At 42.1% G+C, this 19,768-nt stretch overlaps 1 protein-coding gene across 1 annotated transcript in view; it reads left to right on the top strand.

Moving 5' to 3' along the window:
* LOC121885285 (rapamycin-insensitive companion of mTOR-like) overlaps nt 1-16,338 on the top strand; it is a 46,701-nt gene extending 30,363 nt beyond the window's left edge. Inside the window, exons 31-39 of the mRNA XM_042394600.1 lie at nt 513-748; nt 832-1,798; nt 2,744-2,921; nt 3,036-3,120; nt 3,754-3,948; nt 4,609-4,767; nt 4,870-4,993; nt 5,079-5,217; nt 15,109-16,338. Of these exons, the coding sequence (XP_042250534.1) occupies nt 513-748; nt 832-1,798; nt 2,744-2,921; nt 3,036-3,120; nt 3,754-3,948; nt 4,609-4,767; nt 4,870-4,993; nt 5,079-5,217; nt 15,109-15,180 (2,155 nt within the window). The 3' untranslated portion in view covers nt 15,181-16,338. The remainder of the gene's footprint in view (nt 1-512; nt 749-831; nt 1,799-2,743; nt 2,922-3,035; nt 3,121-3,753; nt 3,949-4,608; nt 4,768-4,869; nt 4,994-5,078; nt 5,218-15,108) is intronic.
* Nucleotides 16,339-19,768: the final 3,430 nt, after the last annotated feature.

Here is a 19,768-nt window from a genome sequence, read left to right as displayed (position 1 = left end):
GTTCGCCCCACAGAACTCATGAAGGCCCTTGTATATTTTAGAAATAGTTCTAAGAACTGGATCAGCTCTGTATGCCGAAATAAAAACCCGAAATAAAAATAAAAACTGGATCCTGATTTTTCCAAATCCTCCTTATCTTAGGCCCAATTCCAACCAAAAACTTGCTTTGCACTGCCTCATTTGAATAAACCTTCCACCTGAGCACTGTGCACTCTGTGGCACCAAAACACCACACAGAAGGGTAAAGTGAGTTTGTCAAGTTTATCAAGTTTACCAAACTGTCAGTGCTGCTTCTGCTGGTTGTTCTGCTGGTTGGAAAATAGGGTCCATAAACTATTTCAATTTGAAAGAAAACATCAGAAATTTTATGTACCGTGAGAAATCCTGTGAACACTGATATTATCCTGGGAAATCATGATTTTAAAATCAAGGAAAGTCCTTCAAACCTAATGGTAGCCATCATTATAAGTCATCTGGCTGTTTTTTAGAAGGTGTCTCTGGGTTCTGTGCAGGGCGTGTCTGTATGTGCTGGGCCTCATCAGTAAGACGAGGCAGGGTTGCGACACATTGAAGCAGCAGGGCTGGGATGCTGTAAGGCATAGCCATAGCACATGGTGGCCTGTGGTACCTGAGGAAGTGGAGCCGCAGCCCAAACCCTACAACCTGCTGTCGTCTGTCCCCAGTACCCTCAGCCTTACCGAGTCCATCAGCTCCAGACACAACAGAGAGAGTGACTCAGTACAACCCAGTAAGCCCAAATCCCAATAAAGTCAAAGAATGATTTGATTGCTTTGATAACTTTGTTGAAAGAAGCTGCCGTGTTATTTGCAGGTTTGTATATGCTAGATGATGACAGGCTAGAAGGCTGTGACTTGTCAGAGGAGTCTTTGTACATGTGCCCCAAGCTGATGAAGGACCGAAGCACTTTCACCATGTTGGCCTCCAGCCGCTTCCGCAACCGCCTTCTCCACTCTCTGTCTCTCCCTGGAAAGAAGCCCAGCACAACCCCTTTCCCTAAAAGCAGCAGCCAAGGCCAGTCAGGAGGGCTGAGTGGAAAACAGGGGCTTTCTAATGCAGAACCTGCCAGCTACTCATTTGGAGAGAATCATGGGAGCAACCCTAGCTTTGGGAAGGGAGATATGGATGGGTCAGTGGTCCGGACAGTTGAGAACCACCCGGAGCAGAGCAGCTATGGGCGTTTGGCTGAAGATGGGCCTCAAGGAGGCAGTGGAGCCCAATTTAAAAGCCGTAGCCACAGCTTTAACACAGACACCACCACCAGCGGCATCAGCTCCATGAGCTCCAGCCCCTCCAGGGAGACCCTGCCCTCCACCATGGACACTGACTGTGTCAGCCTCAACACTGTGATAAGCACCCAAACCATCCAGAGCATGCACTCAGTGACACCCCGACCCTGCTCCACACCACTCTCAATTCCCAAGTCCTGCTCGACCTCGCTTGTACGTCCTGGCTCCTCTCACACTTTGCCCCGCCGAGCCCAGTCTCTCAAATCTCCGTCAGCAACCACCCTGAGCAGCTTAGCTGACTACAGCCTCATGTACTCCAGCTCCAGAGATGCATTGGGATACACCATGCTGAAGTACTCCAGCTCCCATAATGGCTGCACAAGTCCTCGCGACGCTCTGGGCTACGCCACTCTGAGGAGGCTGCAATACCAACGCATCCGGACATCTCTGTCCCACAGCGAGGCCCTTGGCTCCCCGGCCAAAGACATGCTCTTCACTGATGCCATCACCATGAATACAGGCAGTCTGGACTCCAGACTCCCTTCACGAAGGTACCTGTGATGTTAGAAATTTTTTATTATTATATTATCTGTAAATACTCCTCATAAGGCTGGTTGTCTATATTTTTCTTATTGTCAACAAATCTCATGTGTAGAGCCAAATCAAAGCCAGTCAACCATGAACTGATCTATTTATGCTGTATTGTGTGTGTATCCAAAGTCTGATATATCTTATTCCTCTGTGCTGTAGAGCTCCATTGTTGTCCAAAAACTGTTAAAAACACATCAGTGAGTCACACCGCTGCACTGGGTGACATGTTCCTTCATCATGAAGAGTTTGGTCTCATTAGTTTGTTTAGAAACAGTTCCAAAGACTTAGAACAGTGATCACATTTTCAGTCTCTGGAGAGTAGTTCTGTGTAAGGAGGGTGCCACTGAGCATTGCTGACAAAAATGTAGAAAATTGCCAGCCAATAACGTCCAGCTATTACTCCCATGTGGTTCACAAGCAAAGAATGAACAATTTAACACATCTTAACAGATTTACAGTGTTTACAACTGCAATTTTAAGATGCTTACTTTGCACAGACACACAGCTCTATCTAACAACTGCATAAACTCTTAACACACTAATATAATGTGGCCAGCCATGTAGATGCATAAAAACAGATGATGGTGTTTTAATAACTTGTAAGTTCACTCTTTTTGTTAAAAGTGCTATAAAGTGAGCACACACAAATTATCTTCATAAAATCTTGTGATTATGTATTTAGCAATATGTTGCATAAAAAACTTAAACTTCTCTCAAGAAAATAGGAGTAATTAATTTGATGTTATAGTACACTTAATTGACAAGTTTGGATCATATCTGAGGAAGCGTAAAACCTCCACTGTATGTAGGTGATAATGTAAAACAAGCTGGCAAAATAAGGCGTGGGCTAGAGGACTGAAAACCATACTTTATCCACCTGTGTCCTGGGGTTCCTCTCTCTCCAGATTCCTGAAAGCTCTGAGCTTTGCATCTCTGGATAAGGAAGATTTGTTGAGCCCAATCAACCAAAGCACACTCCAGCGCTCCTCTTCTGTACGCTCCATAGTGTCCACTGCCACCTATTGCTCCTCTGATGACTACATAGGCCTTGCCTTGCCTGTTAATATCAACAACATGTTCCAGGTAATACTAATAATCCATGGGAATGAATTTTGCTAACAAAACACAAAAGACCTCTGAGATTTTCTAGAAACCTGAACTGAGTAGGAGTGTGATTTTGTTCTTGGACTCCTTCAGATTCAAGAAACACCATATTTCCAAAAGAGGATGAGCCCGCCCTCTGAGGACCGCTCTGCTAAATTCTTCTCTGGAGACACTGATGGTGAGAAAATTGTAGAAACAGGACGCTATCTACATACAGCATGGTCATATTTACAGTTAGATCACAACATGTTTGGCGATCCCAGCAACAACTCAACCCTTTTTAAATTTTGTTTTATGCTTTATGTTTTATAAAGTTTGACATTTTAACATGTCAGTTTTTCTTGATCCAATTCCCAGCTGCCTTAACATTTTTAAAGAGCTGGTATTGTGGAAAACAAGAAAAAATTGCTTTGGAATGCATTAGGGTGACGGTGGGGCCCTCCTGTGCTGTAATATTACTCATTTCTATCTCCTTGCTCTTTATAAGCTATTTGAAATTTTGAAATTCATGGCTCATGAACTCGTTACTACATCACACCAAACAGTCAAATCAAATATACGGGAAGCTTTAGCATGTGGCCACCGCCACCCAGCACTATGCTGAGTGCGTGTGTGACTTCTGCAGTTGGATTTTGCATTACAGCTGGATGACAAGCAAAGCAGGACATTGAAGTGTACTAAAGCTAAGCTTGCAGCCACCAGAAACTTTGTTAAGAAACTTAGACATGATTAAATTTTTGATGTAAATCAGACATTTTCAGCCCACACCTACAGTATATGAGTATATGATGTCTGCTGTGTGCATCCTCAGGCCCCAGCGGTGGATGTCGGCCAGCAAGGTTTCGCTCTCAGCCCAATATCACTGAGGTGATGGCGGTAAGCCGGGCAGAACAGCAGCAGATCCTGGGCTCAGAGGAGACAGGTCTCCGAGAACACAACGATGACAACTGCCTGTACTGTGCTGGACTTTCTGTGTCTGGCCTCAGCTCTCAAAACAGCAACCCAGGTGGGATCCTGTTTCTGGAAAAATTAAACACAATGTAAAGCTGTTCACGGCTTTAATACATTTATTTTAGTGAGCTGCCTCTGCGTCTGACCGCACAATCTCAATTTGAGGCTGTTAGATTGTGAGATCAATGTGTGGTGAATCGTAGTGCTTGGATGTAAATAGAAAGAAATATGAGACCAGAGGCACATCATCAGTTCGCGTCATCCATCTGCAGCTCTGATGTTTTGAAAATCACAAAAAAAAATTTTGTTTCGTTTTTTGTGTGCCATTGACGTGTTAAGGAGAACAAGTTTTTCCTCCTGGTCTTTAAAAAACTGCACTTACGAAATGTCACACTGTCCAACACATTCTGTGTCATTTCATGTCGCATTCTGATTGGTTTGTTTGTAGGTGTTGATTGTAGCAGCAGTCATTGTGACAATTTGGTCTTAAATTTCTGGCACTGTCAGAATTTTGCCTCATGCTGTCTTAAGTCACTCTGGACAAGTCTAACAGTGAGATCTAGGAGCACCATTTTGGATTGATGACCAAAGATTTTACCACGTTTCTCTCATGATTGTCAACTTTTGTCTCAGACAGATGAAAATCACACCATATGAAAAGGCCTTTAGTGTTAGTTCTATAGTGAAGCTCTTTTTCCCCCCCCCTCTTCTTCAGATCTTACAGAGGTGACCCCATTCTCAGAGTGGTGCAGTCCGCCTCCAGCAAACCATCCAGACGTCATGGTCCAAGCCAAGCTGTCAGGGGTGTCTGGATGTAGCGACTCTGTGTCCCAGGGATCTGGGGGTAGTGGTCGCAGCACAGAATTTGTTTTGGGTAGGTGCTTGACAGAGTTTTACCATCCATATTTGAATGTGTGATATTAAGCAAAAAGTTGTTTCAGATCATTGCTTCATTCAGTTTATTCTACCTGGGCAGGTGTTAAGTCCATCCCAGAGGATGCTCCAGCTGGCAGGGTCCTCCTGAGGAAGGAGGTGCTTCGTCTGGTGATCAATCTCAGCTCCTCCGTGGGGACCAAAAACCATGAAACCAGCCTGTTAACGTAAGGCTCCAGCTGTCTCTACACACGCAGTTTCCCTGCTCTGCCACAGTTTCTGATTTGGTGGTCGAACGTGTTTTCTTGGCAGGATCAAGGAGAAGTTCCCCCACGCGTTTGATGACATCTGTCTATATTCAGAGGTATCGTACTTGCTGGCTCACTGCATGTTCCGCCTGCCCTCACGTCGCTTCATTCAGGAGCTCTTCCAAGATGTGCCCTTTATACCAGTAAGCATAAAAGGACTTTATACTTTGTATAGATTTTATGGGCTAATCAAGATCACAATTATTAGAAATCTGAGCAGAGTTTTTTTTTTGTCAACTGTCCACTAGCTGCTATCAAAGAAATAACCAAAAAATACTGCTTATCAGTGATCCACCACTGTTAATGGCACAAAAGCACTCAACTGTTCAGCCAGAGATAAGGTGATGGTGTAACAACATTTTCAAATGCGTTTACTGAAAATGAATTTGAATATACATATGATGAGTTGCAAAAGGTGGAGAGAAAGTAATTAAGCAACAAAAAAACTGAAATTGTTGACAAAAAAAATCACTCATATTTTCTGTGACAGCCTGCTGTATTCGTCATTCATTGATTCATTATTTTCTCAATCACTTCACTGTACACTTTCACAACCAGTTTTAAACAAAACATAGACTGTAATCAACTTAACACACATTCAACATAATACACATTCCATGATCGAAAAGGAGCAAAAAAGAAATATTAACTGCCCTCTTCTCAAATATGTACCAGAAATGGTTTACCATGGATGGTCTGCCAAAACTTTCATCAGCCTTAATACACATGCGCACACATCAAACACAAACACACACACAACCATTTACAGGAGCCCAAACATTACTCATTAAGTTCCTATTGTCCAATTATTTGGTTTCTAACCAAAAAGTTAAAAGTTGAACATTTGAAATGATTCCTTACAGAAGTCCACAGTTTGACTCCACACACTTTTTGCTTTAACTTAGTGTGTGTTGTAGAAATCTTGAGCTTGCTAATTCAGAAACACCAGGAGATTTGGATGTCTTGAAGCAAAAAGATTTATTGGCAACCAAGGGGATACACTTGGGATACAGTCAAGTGCACAGAGTGGACACTGAGGAGAATGCTACCCCAAACTCTAAAGGAGAGCCCTGAGCAACAGTTAGTTAAAACTTCTGATAAGGATTTGTTTACCAGACAGCCTTGGCTCTAGACAAAACATAACTAAACCTTGCCATAAGATTGTTTACTATAGTGACGGGGTTCCCATGGCTACGGCCATGAAGATAGGTCAGCTTGACCAGGGAGAGGACAGCTGTCTGCTCCTCTCTGCCTGCTTGGTTTAAGGAGTATTTATGTATGATATATAAGAAAATTCCTTCACAGTTCCCCCCTTTTTGATCAAAAGATCACCACTAATTACCTACCATAATAACCTTCAAAATATACAAAGATAAATATGAACAGATTATATAACAAGAATTAATAATGTAATGTAAGATTCATGTGATGGATGTAAAGTACTAATATGATGACTACAGTGTAGTGTAATATAGTAAATCTCAAATATCTAACCCTTAGACATGTTAACACAGAGGAAAATGAGTCTTAAGAAAACCATAGAAACCACCACAGAAACAAAATTAAACATCTATTCACACATTTTACCTGACTCTGAGAATAGCCAATTAAGGCTAAAATAATTGACATAAATCAAATATGTGGTGATGAATGATCAATCAAAATAACCATATGGAAAAATGAACAATTAGGTAGCATATTAGATCCAAAAGTACTTAATGATTACAGTAATTCTAGTGTTTGGAGCATGTAGTGATCATCTGAAATACATACTAATAAACAAAAAATATCAATCAATGTTCAATGAAAGTTATGTACATCCATGTGAGCACATAGTACTATGCATATGAATTGAAAATATATTCAAATGCGAAATTGAATTGAATATATAGTAAAGACCAAAAAATAAACAATATGCATTCCTAGGAGTACTTGCAGTCTAGTAAAACATAATGATTCATAAATGATTATTGCATCAGCAAAGAAACTTAACTGTAAGATTAATTTAAGAATAAATCATTAAACCAAAAGAAAACACACATGGCAAAATTCAGTTCTGCAGTACATGATGTTTACCTTAGTTCACATACATAAGGCACTTATGAATCACCATCTGTCTATTAGGGTTTTTTTTCTTCAACATCTTCAAAATTTCATGAAAGATATTACCCGGTGGAACCCAATCTTCAAACCCTCAAAGGTTATCATACATCAATTCCAAATCATTATCACCAGTGCTTACTATCTGCTGAGTGGCCTGAATAGCAGTAGTGATTCTTTTCAGGTGCGTACTATTTTCTGCCTTTCCTCCTATTCTAAGAACCACAACATTGTCGGCACAATTAACGTGGTAATCATGAAGACTACATATAGTGTAGCTCTGGGGCTACATCTCAACACAGCTCTACCTAGTCTTACCATTTTCAATCAAGTGTTAGCTTGATTTTTGTAAATTTAAAATGTGTGGATACCATGTGAGGGTGATTTCTCTATTCTGTCACTCAACTGCGGGTGATTTGTCCAGACAGTGATGAGTCCTACTCTAACTTCAATTATTTCCCACCTTCTCAGGGTTGAGGGTTCAGGGTTGTCAGTCATGTGTAAACCTAGTTGTTCACATCTATGATTGACTAAGTTTATGGATGCCTGACCTGTATATTCAAATATATAGCTTATTATTGTGACTCCTGTCCTATCTTGGTGAGCAGTTTCAATATGTGACAAGTAAGGGTCAGTTAGTATGTACAGTGCTTTCAATTCTCCCCTGTACATCTATACAAGAATTGTTCAGACACAAGTTCCGTGAGGAATTCAAACACAGTTCTTTGGAGAGTCAGTGGTAATGACCCCATCAGCTGTTATGTTTTCAGTGTTGGTGGGATCCCAGGGTCAGCAAACATGTCTACTATGCCCTGGACTCTCAAACCACTGGTTTACTGCTAAGTACTTCTGTGATTGTCGGTCCTCTTTTTCTTTTGTGTAGTCTGGGAACAACCCCACTCACTCATGAGTGTGACCGTTTCAGCAGATTCCCTGATTATTAGGGAAACAGTGGAGTCTCACCTAGTCAGGGGCTTGGCCAGAAGAAACTACCCAACTTTACTCAGCTACGGTTTGTTGTGATTTGTGGAAATCCCTCTTCTGGTTCTCACACCTGCTTGCAGTGGCTGGCATGGACCCAAGTGACTCTCTGACCTTTGCTGCTGATGCTGTTGTCAGCAACACCTGAAATGCTCCTTTTCCACCTAGGAGACAGAAACACTTTGTCCAGAGAGTTGATTAATACAATATCACCAACCTCATCAAAAATCATCAAATCATCAACTTTCTTCCGTTTCTGTTAGTATTAGTTCAGTAAGTCAGTTAGCGAACATACTCTGCCAGGTATTCATCAGTCCAAAGCAGGTGGTTTTGTGGGCTGTCAAAGGTACTCCCCATTAGTACTTTATGAGGATGCTATTTGTACATCACATTATATCAGACTTGTCAATTGTTATTATTCTGCAGTCATTCTGAGACTCTCCTAGACATGACAGTCATTGATGTTATTCATTATTTCATTTATTCATTTGTTTATTACAAATTATCTTTGTTTATATTTATCTTTACCCTACAGTATCTTTTGTGGTCTTCAATATTGTATCTTCTGATGGGAATGCCGTATGACACCGTCTTCCCCCACAACCCCCCAAGCAGTCACTTCTCACCCCGGGAGTCAAGTATGAGCTGTCCTCGGGGAAGGTAGACCTCTGGATCTTGGGCAATTTTGAACCCTCACCAGCTGCACACAGATTCACTTGTGTAGAAGGTGAATGAAGGACAGTATGAGTAAGGATCCCAGAAACAGACCCAGATTGCTGTGGCAATTTTGCAATACCCCTCTGATGAAGAGGAACAAGACAAAGATCTCTTTACAATATTTTCCTACGTGTGGGCCCATGAGCAATATGTACCAGCACATAGAGGATGGACAGAGGAAAAAAACACACCTCAATGTACACAACATACCATGGAGGAAGAGAAAATAGCAGCTTGTTTGGCTGCAGAATCAGCCACTGTATTTCCACATGTCATAGGATCACAGGATTGCAACTTTATCTTTGGCTAGAATACGCACTCTTTTAAGTGCATACAGTTTGGCTGCTCATACTGAGATGCCATTAGGTTACGCTTGAGCTTCTGTCACTACCCAGTCATTCACTACGGCACAGCCAGCAAGGTATTTGCTATCAGATGGTCTACATGCTGAACCGTCAGTGTAGAGAATCAGATCAGAAATAGGTATTGGTGTCTACAACAAATCTCGTCTTGCAGACGCGCTCGTCTCAATAACAACAACAAGGCAATCATGCTTACTTTCTGCCTCAATCAACGGATGGAGCGTGGCTTGATTTTAAGGAGGTGAGCATTTAAAGATATGTGGGAACTGGAAGGAATGATCCTCTCCTATCCTGAATGACAAATTGCCGTCATATGCTGAGTAGCAGGGCATGCTAAAGAATTCAAATGAAACCCCAAAGTCTGGTTTACATTTTCTATTACCCTGCCCTTTGCAGTGCCTCTATCATTTCAAGTGTTAATTGTAAAAACACAAAAAACCCTGCAAAATTTCAATACCGAATGAGGAACATGCACCACATAGTCCCGACCTGGTACAATGGGAGAAGATTTCTTAATCATGGAGGCAACTGAAGCCACTTATCTAAAACAACCTGGCATTCCAAGGACCACGGGCAAAAACCAAGACGAATAATACGCAACAAGTTGGGAGCAGCACCAGCAGTTCATGCCAACTGCTATGCTAGTGGGGAGCTGTTTAGTGACAGTACTAATACAATACTAACATAACAGACATAACTCACCACTGACTCTTGAGGACTTAAGAAAGAATCTGTTGAGAACATTGGGCTTACATTTCTGCTTACCAACATGCCAACCAGCCAGAGAGAGAGAGAGATAGAGAGAGAGAGAGAGAGAGAGAGAGAGTGAGAGTGAGAGTGAGTGAGAGGGAAGAGGAAGTGACCTCACCTAAGCTGGATATTTATATTACAGGAGTGATCTTGGATCGGCTAGATTGTTTTAAATCTTGTTTCTGCATCCAAAGTCTCCGCTCTCTCTAGTGTGCTTTATTTTTGTCATTGGCAGCGATTTGATATTATCCATCCATTTATTTATCTATAATAAATGAACCTGTGTACACAATTTATTGGTGCCTAGACTTAAAAGCCAGAAGCAATTTCAGAGCCTCCCTTTCCCAATGGACACAGACGCACCACACATTTTGATTACACCAAAATAAGCCTTTATCCATCTTACTCAGAACGTCTCCCAGAGGGTATAACCTCACTGATGGACTAATCTGTGCCGGGCCACAACCTCAAGTTGTCCCAGAAAAAACCCTCAATTCCCCAATGGGGAACCTCAAATTTACCTGCTGACCACTGACATCAGCTTTCAATTTAATTTCAGACAAGACAATTTTTCAACTCGCATGATTTCTTTCCTTGTCTGCAGACACTGAAATCTGTTCATCGAAATCTGATTATTGAGATATCAGATATACACAGCCAAATTGCATAAAATGTAAATTATTTTGCTCAATTTCATCAGGTGGAGCACAGGGTGAGTGAAAAGGTAATGAAAACATTAAATCCTTTTTACTTTACCCAGTGTTGTGCCTCCAACCAGACTGAAATCCTGTTTCGTGATGCCAGTTTGTTGTAGAAATCCTGTGTTTGCCAATTCAGAGGCACCAGGAGATGTGGATGTCTTGAAGCAAAAAGATTTATTGGCAACCAAGGAGACATTGGGATACAGTCTTAAGTGCACAGATTGGACACTGAAGTGAATTTTACCCCAAAGTTTGAGGGAGAGCTCTAAGCAATGCTTAGTTAAAACAGCCTTGGCTCTAGACAAAACATAACTAAACCTTGCCATAAGATTGTTTACTTTAGCACCAAGGTTCTCATGGCAACAGCCACGAAGAAAGGTCTGCTTAACCATGGAGAGGACCGCCGTCTGCTCTTCTCTGCTTGCTTGGTTGAAGGAGTATTCATGTATCATATATATGAAAATTCCTTCACAGTATGTGCATGCTGAGTTTTAAAATGAAATTAAGGGATTAAAATAGTCTCATTACTATTCATAAACAAATGTCAAGTTACGCAACTTGTAAAACAAAATGCACAAAAAAATGCATGAGTTTATCTCTGGCTGAACAGTTGAGTGATTTGTATCTGTAAATCTGTATCTGCATCTGTGCCTCTAATTTACCACTCTTACATCATCATGTGTCACGCAAAATCCACAAATGCAGGGAAGACCAAGTGATTTGATTTATTATTGAGTTATTATTTATATATATATATATACAAATTTAAAAAAAAAAAAAAATCTCCCTCACACCCCCCTCCCATGGGGTGGTGGTGGTGTGTCTTCCTCAAGCTTGGGTCCTCTACCAGAGGCCTGGGTGTTTGAGGGTTCTGCGCAGTATCTTAGCTGTTCCTAGGACTGCGCTCTTCTGGACAGAGACCTCAGATGTTGTACCTGGAATCTGCTGGAGCCACTCTCCCAGTTTGTTGGTCACAGCCCCCAGTGCTCCAATTACCACTGGCACCACTGTTGCCTTTACTCCCCACATCTTTTCTAGCTCCTCTTTCAGCCCTTGGTATTATTCGAGCTTCTCGTGTTCCTTCTTCTTGATGTTGCTGTTGCTTGGGATTGCTACGTCTATCACTACTGCCTTCTTCTGTTGTTTGTCAATCAACATGATGTCCGGTTGGTTAGCCATCACCAGTTTGTCAGTCTGGACCTGGAAGTCCCATAGGATTTTGGCTTGGTCATTCTCAACCACCTTAGGAGGTGTCTTCCATTGTGACCTTGGGACTTCCAGCCCATACTCATTGCAGATGTTCCTGTACACTATGCCAGCCACTTGGTTATGGCGTTCCATGTACGCTGTTCCTGCCTGCATCTTACACCCTGCTATTATGTGCTGAACTGTCTTAGGAGCATCTTTGCACAGCCTGCACCTGGGGTCCATCTGGTGTGGTAGGTCCCCGCCTCTATTGATCTTGTACTAAGTGCCTGTTCTTGTGCTGCCATGATTAGTGCTTCTGTGCTGTCCTTCAGTCCAGCCTTTTCCAGCCACTGGTAGGATTTCTTGACATCAGCCACTTCTTCTATCTGTTGGTGGTACATGCCGTGTAGGGGCTTGTCCCTGGATGATGGTACCTCCTCCTCCTCTGCATCATCGGGTTTCTGCTGCCTGAAGTATTCACTAAACAGTTCATCTTTGGGGGCCATCTTCCTGATGTATTCCTGGATGTTGGTTGTTTCATCCTGGACAGTGGCTCTGATGCTCACCAGTCCTCCGCCTCCCTCGTTTCGCTTAGTGTACAGTCTCAGGGTGTGGGACTTGGGGTGAAACCCTCCATGCATTGTGAGGAGCTTCCTTGTCCTGATATTGGTGGCATCTATCTCCTCCTTTGGCCAGCTTACTATACCAGCAGGGTATCTGATGACTGGCAGGGCGCACATGTTGATGGCTCGTATCTTGTTCTTCCCATTCAGCCGACTTTTCAGGACCTGCCTTACTCTGTGTAGGTATTTGACTGCGGCTGACTTCCTTGTGGCCTTGTCAAGGTTCCCATTTGCCTGCGGGATCCTAAGGTATTTGTAGCTGTCCTGAACATCTGCAATGCTGCCTTCTGGTAGTTCAACCCCCTTGGTTCTGATCATCTTCCCTCTCTTCGATACCATCCGACCACATTTATCTAGTCCGAATGACATTCCGATATTGTTGCTGTAGATCCTGGTGAGGTGGATCAGTGAGTCGATGTCTTGCTCATTCCCGGCATACAGCTTGATGTCATCCATGTAGAGGAGGTGACTGATGGTTGTTCCACTTCGGAACTGGTACCTGTAGCCACTCTTTGAGATGATCTGGCAGAGGGGATTCAGGCCTATGCAGAACAGCAGCGGGGATAGTGCATCACCTTGGTATATGCCGCACTTGATGGTAACTTGTGCAATTGGTTTTGAGTTGGCCTCCAGAGTTGTTTTCCACAGCCTCACTGAGTTCTTGATGAAGGCTCTTAGTGTCCTGTTAATGTTGTACATTTCCAGGCATTCCAGTATCCGTGTGTGGCATTGAGTCATAGGCTTTCTTGTAGTCAATCCAGGCGGTGCACAGGTTGGTCTGCCTGGTCTTGCAGTCTTGGGTGACTGCTCCATCGGCCAGTAGCTGGTGCTAAGCACCCCTGGTATTACTACCAATTCCTGCCCTGCTCATGTATTGGGCCCTGCTCATGTATTGGGCCATGTGCCTATTCATCTTAGCCACTATGATGCCTGACAGGAGCTTCCATGTTGTACAGAGGCAGGTTATTGGCCGGTAGTTGGATGGGATCATGCCCTTCTGGTGGTCCTTCATGATCAGGACTGTTCGACCTTGGATTAACCACTCTGGGTGCGTCTCATCCATCAGCAGTTGGTTCAATTGTACTGCCAGGTGTTCATGGAGTGCAGTTAGTTTCTTTAGCCAGTAGATGTGGATCATGTCCGGGCCTGGTGCTGTCCAGCTCTTCATACCTGACACTCAGTCTTGGATGTCTGCCATTGTAATGGTTACTGGATCTTGTTCTGGGAGATTGCTGTGGTCTGCTCTTAGATCCACTAGCCACTGAGCATTGGTGTTATGTGATGCCTCCTTCTCCCATATGCTCTTCTAGTATTGTTCAGTCTCAGCCCTGTTCTCATGTTATTACCTTTCCACTGAGAGTACACTTTGGATGGTTTTGTGGAGAACATCCTATTTATTCTCCTGGCTTCTGCTTCTCCTGTGTATCTCTTCAGGCGGGTAGCCAGAGCTCTGGTCACAGCACTTACGGTTGAAGTTGTCTTGGGGGAAATACCACTAGCTATGCTGCTCCTGCCCCTTCACTTGACAAGCAAGCAACCAGCGCTTGGTTTTCTTATTCTTCTATTTAGTTTAACAGCGGTTGGCATCCATAAATGTTGCATTTTGCATTGCATGGACTGGAAAGTCCATGATCTTCCCTGCATTTGTAGATTTTGAGTGACACATACAGTGCAGTGCAAAGGTCTCAACAGGAATTCATGCTGCATTTATTTGTGCATTGTGTTTTATGAGGCAGCAGTCATGCAATATTTTAGGGGTCAAGTACTCCCTGCATTTGTGGATTTTGTGTGAAACAGCATGGTACAACAGTCTTAAAAGATTCCACACAAATAGGTGGAGATTCACAAATATATTTCCATTTAAAAATGCTGTAGTTGATGTACAAATGATGATATATCAGTGGTAAATTAGAGGCACAGACACATATTAACAGATACAAATCACTCTGCACTGTGTGTTGTGTTTTATGAGTTATGTAATTTGACATTTGTTTGTTAATAGTAATGAGACTGTTTTAAATCCCATAAAAAATTTCCTTTTGTTGTCATCATCCACTGATCTTAACACAAACAACCTCTGTACATTTTCATGCAATCAATTTAGGCTTTTAGTTTAGTGTTTAGAAAACAAAAACTCAACAAATATTTTTAAAAATGTAGAGAAAATAAATGACACTAAGAAACACACAAAATGAACAGAAGTGTTCACCATCCACTGAATAATAATGATATAAAAACAAAAGACATTCATATATATAAAAAGGAAATGTGATAAATAAATATAAAATTTATTATAAAAAATATGAGGTTTCAAAGAGAGCTAATGATCTATGATGTATATCACCATTAATATATAAAAATATTTTTTAAAAAAAATTTCTACTTAATTACTTATTTCTACTTAATAGTAAGTGGGTAAGAGGTGAATAAAGCTAAAAGTTTCTCGATAGCTGACACATTCCAGCAGCTTGTGGTACAAACTTGAAGACATGATTCATGTAATTAAACAGTTAAGTCACTGTGGCTTTTACTGGTACTGAAGCACAGTACACTACTGTAAATAAACACACGACATTCTGCATGCTGATCGACTGTCTCTGTCTATTTCTCAGATGTATGAAGAGGCAGAGAGCATCCTGTCCATGTCTCCACAGAGGGCCTCAGCTCCACCCTCTCACCTCTGACGGCTGAAGCCTGACTCACCCTCAACTCAATCCTGTTTGTGAATTCTAATCCAGCGCTGACCTCTCCCCCTCACTCACTGCAATCCCAACATCCCCTGCAGCTGCTGTCTGCTCACCACACATGAGAGAGAGGGGGAGCAACAACTTTCAGAAATATTGTCTTAGTACATCCATCTGATCACTTCTGTTGATGCCAGCTGAAGTTGTTTTTTCCCCTCACCTTTTGTTTCTTGTACCCTGTGATTGTGTGAGTGTCTGGATCTCACCATTGTTATGACAAAAAGATGAAAAAAGTGTTCCCAAAGTGAAACTTTTAACACAACACTAAAGCTGATGTGCCAATACAGTACCTGTGCTTTTGATATACAGTAACAACAAACTTTTCCTCATTGTGACGACTCTTGTTGTAGATGTTGATTTGTCTGATGTTTGCACATGAGCAGAGGATGTAAAAACAGATGGAGTGAAGTCAGACAATCTTCGGTCACTGATGCAGTTTGGTGATTACTTACAAAGAAATGCACCTTCCCCTTCTTTCATTGTGTTCTAGTAATTTTAGCAATCTTAAGCACTTACATTAATGGAACATACATGGTGATTTATTTCATCAGTTAAAAACACTCGATTAATCTAACTACTGTATTCAATTCAGTTTTGTTTTGTTTTTGCCTGATAAGTATTTGAGTGAACATTCCAACGTTTATGAACATGAACATAATTATGTAGTGCATTTTTTTTTGGACATCAGGTACGTCTATGTATTAATATAGCCTAAAGTTACTTGCATTTCTTGACTTTCTAGTAATTTGTTGTTACAAAGCATTTTTCCACCAGTTATGTGGTTATTTTTGGTTTTTGGGTTTGAGATTTGCACAAAGAAGTCCATCATATCAAAGTGGAAATGGCATTCGGGACAAATATGTGACGACAGAAGTATATGAACAGAAAAGAAAAAAATTGTGGCCATAACTATTGTTTAATATCAACAAGGATTGTGCCATATTAAGGTATTAGTCTGGGGTTTCGGACACTGTTTGGCTTTTTTGCCACTGTAGCAATATAACTACTTTTAGAAATTAAATCTTTGCACCCTTTAAAAATTGGGGCACCACTTTCATTAGAAGGAAAATAAATAAACCAAATTAAACAGTCTCATAACCAGAAGTTGTCATTCTTTTTGATACAGGGACCTCTGTCATCTGCTTTAAGGAACACATACAGACAACTCAATGATAAATGAGTGCATTTATTTATAGCTAAATGTCTATCAATAATTGAATAAATCAGTCATTAATAAGGAGTATATAATTGAAGAAAAGGATATAACATGAATAAAAAAAGAAATCTTTTAATTGGTAAGATATAGTGGTATAACGGAATGTAGTTGATCCGTGATCCGTACGGATCACCCCCCATGGTTCATCACACGTGAACTGCGGATTAACTGCAAAATTTAATGTCTAAGTGGAGACCAAGTAAACAAACTGCTGTAGCCACAAGTCATGGACAGGCAGCGTGTCAGCAACAGGGATTTTGAAGAGCTACCACTAAACCAACATCTAACGCCTGGGACACACTGGATGTGTGAGCGGCGCGTGTGCATCGCGGAACCTCTTGCTTTTCATTTCGGTGCCCATGTTAACCATGGATGTATAAAAAGAATTGGAAACAGGAAGAGCACCAGGCTTTGAAGCAAATTTGACATAGTGGCCAAACTGTGTAATTACAACGTCACGTGATGCACACTGGCCCAAAAAGACTTTTTCCCATAGACTTACATTGTGAAAGAGAAGTCTGTAAATCAGCTGATAAATTTTTCTGAGCATCATAACCCCCGCGAAAGTTCCACTATCAGAATTAAATCCGTTCGGTCCAATCACATTTCAAAAGCCTAGAAGAGCCGCATGATTGAATTGTTTTATCATTTCAAGTTAGCCGGAGGGCTAAACCGGAAGTAGCTGACTCGGCCAGCGAAAGTCACTAGTGTGCAAGCTCTATCGGCCGCACAATGTGGAAGATCAGGGTACTTTTATACCGGGAAGTCGATTTTTTTGGCTTCATGCGCCACTGAGCAACTTTCATGGGAACGAACGGGGCCCCGCCTCCGACGTTGTATCCAGTTCTCTTTATACATCCACGATGTTAACAGGTTAGAGCAGCCACACTGCTTCACGTGAGACGTGCGTCTCACGTGAGGCTGCTGCGTCACATCATCTAGAGATTCGAGGTCTCACCTATTTTCTCCGTGTGATGCGCGAAGACACGCATCCAGTGTGTCCCAGGAGCAACGGGTCCGAAGTCACATCTGCAGTTATGTTTACATGCTGTTTAATGTGCTGCAGCTGACTAACGCCTGGGACACACTGGATGCGTGAACCTCAAGCAGTGTGTGTGCGTCGCTGAACTGCTGCGTCTCATATGCTTGCAGCGTCCACGTAGGAAGCGTGTCTGCTACTGCGCTTCTGCCACTGCCAGCCCTATCTTTCTATCGTGTTCCCTGCCTATTTTTGCTGATAACTGCACGCGTCATGCAGAGAAAATAGGCGAGACCTCGAATCTCTAGATGACGCAACGCAGCAGCCGGGGTGTGTGACTGCTCTAACCTGTTAACATGGGTGCCGAAATGAATTGCAAGAGGTTCCACGATGCGCACATGCTGCATCCAGTGTGTCCTAGGTGTAACTAGTGGTGCAATTTTCCCCAGTGAATGTTTGTTTGGTGGCTCGTTCAACAAGCTAAGCTGCAGGATAAGACGTGTGTTCATGTTTGTAAGTTATCATCAAGTTATGATGATGTGGACACAGGCTGTTTCATTCACTACCATGTATAAAAGAGGAAAGTATCATGCCTCATATTGCAATTTAATTTAACAATTGAGTATTGAATGTTTTATTTATTTTAAGATTTGATTTAAACATTGGATATCTTGAATGTTGTTTTCATTTAAGACCATGGGCAAAAGTTCTTGGCTTTAAGTGTTTTATAGAATAAATGGAAAGCAAAGTTATTTGTTTCCCCCCCTTTTTTTGCTGATCTGAAAAATGATCTGATCCGTGACTCAAAATCGTGGTACGATCCTAACAGAGTTTTGTGATCCATTACACCCCTAGTAAGATAACCTGATCACTTAGTTGGCAAGAGCGAACTGAAGTATGGGATTAAGGGTTATACAAAGAACAGCAGGATGCTGGGGTAAATAATCAAATGCTCAAAGGGAATTAGTTCTATTCGACATTAACTCATATCGTAGACAGATGTGGAGTTCACCTACTTGTTGGAGCGTTGTGCAGAGATGAGCCTGTTTCAGCTGATTCAGAAATTGTTGTGCAGTGCTGAGTCCACTTACATGGCCTACTACAGAGGTGCAAGCCTGTTTACCTGCAGAGCCTCCCAGCAGATGCAGCGGTCTTACTTCAGGGTCGATGGAGCAGAAGTCCAAGATCGATGCGCCACCGGTGTGGTTCTCCCGAGGCAGTCAGATGTACGCCCTTGATTCCTTGTGATTTGTGGTGGAATGTCAAAACATTTCTTCTGCTACACTAACTTTACTGAGCTATATTTCTTATAGAATAGTCTTGAGAGCAGTTCTGTTGGCCGGCCTTAAAAAATACTATAAAAACTTGAGAGTTACTGCGGTCCAAAAATATGAAAAGCTTAAGCAAAATAACCGGTATGCTCAACTCACAGTGTAATGGGTGCTGACCCAAAAATCACAAAAATAACATGAAGTCATCAGCACTCACAAATAAGTGTATATCACTTTATAACTTTGCAAAATGCTTTGTCTGACTAACAATACAAGTTAGCTTGCTGTGTAACTTATTAAAATAATGTCAATAAAACTAAAAACTGTGAACACTATCACATCAAATTTCACACCAAGCCTTTCTTGCAGCCACAACTTAAGAGTTCAAGGATGGACTGGCTGTCCTGTGGAAGAGTTGACCACACTGGTCTCCAATCACTTGGGTCCGCTCAACCGCAGTCTGTTGGAGATGGCATATTTGGTGCCACCTCAAGGGCTTGTCCCCAACAGTATCCTCCATTGGTACCCAGCTCTTCCTGGGTGCTGCACCAGTGCATCCTTATTGGGGGGAATTTGCTCCATTCTTTTTCCTTTTTTGGTGAACAACTCAAGACGAGCTTGATCAATGTTGAGCTGGCTGCTGGTGTGATCATAGAGGAGAATTGTGAAGCGCTCTATAATGGAAATGACTTATTCTGGAATGCTTTGGAGCCTTTGACAAAGTCATGAAGGCCTCTGTTGCCATGTCATTGGCATTCCAGGTATCCCATGCTGTCTTCTTGCCCTTGGTTGCAAATGCAGATACTGTGTCACAGCCAGTGAAGGCATGGAACACAGGAAGGGCCTTGGATTTGTTAGGACCCAAAGACTTGGCAATCTCATGGGCAGGTATGTATCAGAAGTTCTTGCCAGTCCCAAATGCCACCCACAGCTCCTCAATGTCCAACTCTGACACATGCGCGATGGCTAGTACCACAACATCTGTGTCCACAGTCCACAGAGTGATCTTTTTAAAACCTTCTCTTGCAGCATCTGCTGCATGGAGTAGCATCCTTGTGTCTG

The sequence above is a fragment of the Thunnus maccoyii genome, chromosome 19, assembly GCF_910596095.1.
Source record: "Thunnus maccoyii chromosome 19, fThuMac1.1, whole genome shotgun sequence".
Taxonomy (NCBI): Eukaryota; Metazoa; Chordata; class Actinopteri; order Scombriformes; family Scombridae; genus Thunnus; species Thunnus maccoyii.
Note: the sequence above shows the minus strand (reverse complement) of the source record. Positions and strands in the feature narration are given on the sequence as shown.